This window comes from Priapulus caudatus, unplaced genomic scaffold (assembly GCF_000485595.1).
Source record: "Priapulus caudatus unplaced genomic scaffold, Priapulus_caudatus-5.0.1 Scaffold1346, whole genome shotgun sequence".
NCBI classification, from domain to species: Eukaryota; Metazoa; Priapulida; class Priapulimorpha; order Priapulimorphida; family Priapulidae; genus Priapulus; species Priapulus caudatus.
This window is the reverse complement of record NW_014578407.1, coordinates 4,843-8,096: the sequence shown is the minus strand read 5'-3', so window position 1 is coordinate 8,096 and position 3,254 is coordinate 4,843. Positions and strand designations below refer to the sequence as shown.

General features: G+C 41.2%; 1 protein-coding gene across 1 annotated transcript in view; it reads left to right on the top strand.

Moving 5' to 3' along the window:
* Nucleotides 1-3,254, top strand: part of LOC106816316 (neurogenic locus notch homolog protein 3-like) — a 38,878-nt gene that overhangs the window by 33,861 nt on the left and 1,763 nt on the right. Inside the window, exons 5-8 of the mRNA XM_014820897.1 lie at nucleotides 18-461; nucleotides 984-1,127; nucleotides 1,689-1,900; nucleotides 2,221-2,331. Coding sequence (XP_014676383.1) covers nucleotides 18-461; nucleotides 984-1,127; nucleotides 1,689-1,900; nucleotides 2,221-2,331 — 911 coding nt within the window. The remainder of the gene's footprint in view (nucleotides 1-17; nucleotides 462-983; nucleotides 1,128-1,688; nucleotides 1,901-2,220; nucleotides 2,332-3,254) is intronic.

The window sequence follows — 3,254 nt, the reverse complement described above, 5'->3', positions numbered from 1 at the left end:
CTGCCTCTGTCCTCAAGGTGTGTTTGGAGATATGTGTGAGATGAATCCATGCAGTACATTAGATTGTAACACTGGTACTTGCGTTGTTGATCCCGTTTCCTATACTGCCTCGTGTGCTTGTCCTCATGGAATAACAGGAGCCATGTGTGATATGGACCCATGTAGTACAATGGATTGCAACAACGGTACTTGTCTGGTCGATCCTGGTTCGTATGATCCATTCTGCCTCTGTCCTCAAGGTGTGTTTGGAGATATGTGTGAGATGAATCCATGCAGTACATTAGATTGTAACACTGGTACTTGCGTTGTTGATCCCCTTAGCTATACTGCCTCGTGTGCTTGCCCTCATGGAATAACAGGAGCAATGTGTGATATGGACTCATGTAGTGCAACGGAGTGTAACAATGGTTCTTGTCTGGTTGATCCTGGTTCGTTTGATCCATTCTGCCTCTGTCCTCAAGGTGTGTTTGGAGATATGTGTGAGATGAATCCATGCAGTACATTAGATTGTAACACTGGTACTTGCGTTGTTGATCCCCTTAGCAATACTGCCTCGTGTGTTTGTCCTCATGGAATAACAGGAGCAATGTGTGAAGTGGACCCATGCAGTACATTAAACTGCAACAGCGGTACTTGTCTTATTAACCCAGTTTCCTATGCCCCCGCTTGTCTGTGCCCCCATGGAATAACAGGAGCCATGTGTGATATGGACCCATGTAGTACAATGGATTGCAACAACGGTACTTGTCTGGTCGATCCTGGTTCGTATGATCCATTCTGCCTCTGTCCTCAAGGTGTGTTTGGAGATATGTGTCAGATGAATCCATGCAGTACATTAGATTGTAACACTGGTACTTGCGTTGTTGATCCCCTTAGCAATACTGCCTCGTGTGTTTGTCCTCATGGAATAACAGGAGCAATGTGTGAAGTGGACCCATGCAGTACATTAAACTGCAACAGCGGTACTTGTCTTATTAACCCAGTTTCCTATGCCCCCGCTTGTCTGTGCCCCCATGGAATAACAGGAGCCATGTGTGATATGGACCCATGTAGTACAACGGAGTGTAACAACGGTACTTGTCTGGTCGATCCTGGTTCGTATGATCCATTCTGCCTCTGTTCTCAAGGTGTGTTTGGAGATATGTGTGAGATGAATCCATGCAGTACATTAGATTGTAACACTGGTACTTGCGTTGTTGATCCCCTTAGCTATACTGCCTCGTGTGCTTGCCCTCATGGAATAACAGGAGCAATGTGTGATATGGACCCATGTAGTACAACGGAGTGTAACAACGGTACTTGTCTGGTCGATCCTGGTTCGTATGATCCATTCTGCCTCTGTCCTCAAGGTGTGTTTGGAGTTATGTGTGAGATGAATCCATGCAGTACATTAGATTGTAACACTGGTACTTGCGTTGTTAATCCCCTTGACTATACTGCCTCGTGTGCTTGTCCTCATGGAATAATAGGACCCATGTGTAATATGGACCCATGTAGTACTAGTGCACTGGATTGCAACAACGGTACTTGTCTGGTCGATCCTGGTTCGTATGATCCATTCTGCCTCTGTCCTCAAGGTGTGTTTGGAGTTATGTGTGAGATGAATCCATGCAGTACATTAGATTGTAACACTGGTACTTGCGTTGTTGACCCCATCTCCTTTAATGCCTCGTGTGTGTGCCCGACAGGAATAGCTGGTGACGCGTGCGAGATTGATCCCTGTGAGGGAGTTGACTGCACATTTGGCACGTGTGTTGTAGACCCTCTTTATTTCAATACATCTTGCGAATGTCCTACTGACTTTGGAGGTCTGGACTGCAGTGAGCCCTTGGAGAAATGTCCTTCTATACCTGGCTACCTCGTCGTGTTGAATATGTTCCTCTCGAGCCGTGAAAACGCCGTACGTAATCTCTTGTTTCATATATTAATTAGTAAATCTTCAAATATTTATTAGTATATATGCTATCCCTTGTTTTATACGTTAAGTTGTAATTTTTAAATAATAATTAGTATATTATTGAATTGAAACATCTCCGTCGGCTAAATTGTAAGCTTAATCAAAGGTGATTAATGATATAAATAGGCTTTCCCACTTAGCGAGTCTTCGCGTATCTAATATAGTGTTAACAGCATTCTGTACCAACAAAACATTTTGTACAGTTTGTTAATTTGCACAAGTATTTGCTAACATCTATTCTATATTTTTGTTTTGTTTTGCAGAAAATGTTATCAGTTGATATCGTAGCCTGCGCCGAGTATTGCAACTCGAAACTTATCTGCTCATCGTTTGACTACAACTTCCAGAGCGAAATGTGTGACCTTTCATCGGATGTACAAATTCCAATTCCACTTTCACCGAATATGAATATGTGCTATTATGAAAAATTATAATGAATCATTAATTTGTCTTTAATTACCGGCGTTTTAGAGATTGTTATATGTATTGCATGGGTGTATGCAGGGGGGGGGGGAGTCGTGAGGGTCTTACGACCCCCCAAAATTTCAAAAGGTCCACATTTTTTCCAAAGACATTTTTTTCGGCTTTTTCACACAATGACATAAATGAAAAAGCACAATTGATCAGGTACCAGCAATGAGTCCAAAGACCTTGCTAATTGCGTGACGTAAATCTATCCTAATTCCAGCAATTCTGAAACTGAGCCTTTTTTTAAACACAATTTTTTGTTTAAAAAAACTGAGTTCAAAAAAGAGAGACAAAGACTCTGACAAAGACAAAGACAAAGACAAGACAAGATCAAGACAAGACAAGATCAAGACAAGACAAGATCAGGACAAAGACAAGATAAACAGTTCAAAAGACTGTTTTCAACTGAGTCAGAAAACTTGTTTAAAAAAACTGATCAAAAAACTTCAAATTTTTGTTTTAAAAAACTGAAATGTTTTTTTGGAAACAAAATTTTTTGGTTTCAATTAAATTGTATTGACATTTGAATCACATCTTGCTGTTATTTCATTGTGAAAAGGTCCAAAAAATTATGATCACGACCCACCCAGAAAAAATCCTGGATACACCCCTGTATTGTTAAATATGTTAGTGATGGGCATATATTTGTACACACACACACACACACACACACACACACACACACACACACACACACACACACACACACACACACACACACACACACACACACACACGAGACGTAGTACGGTAGTAAGAGACGACCAGTACTACTATTAGAAGAGAGACGACGACGACCATAGTAGAAGTATATAGTATACGTACGGTA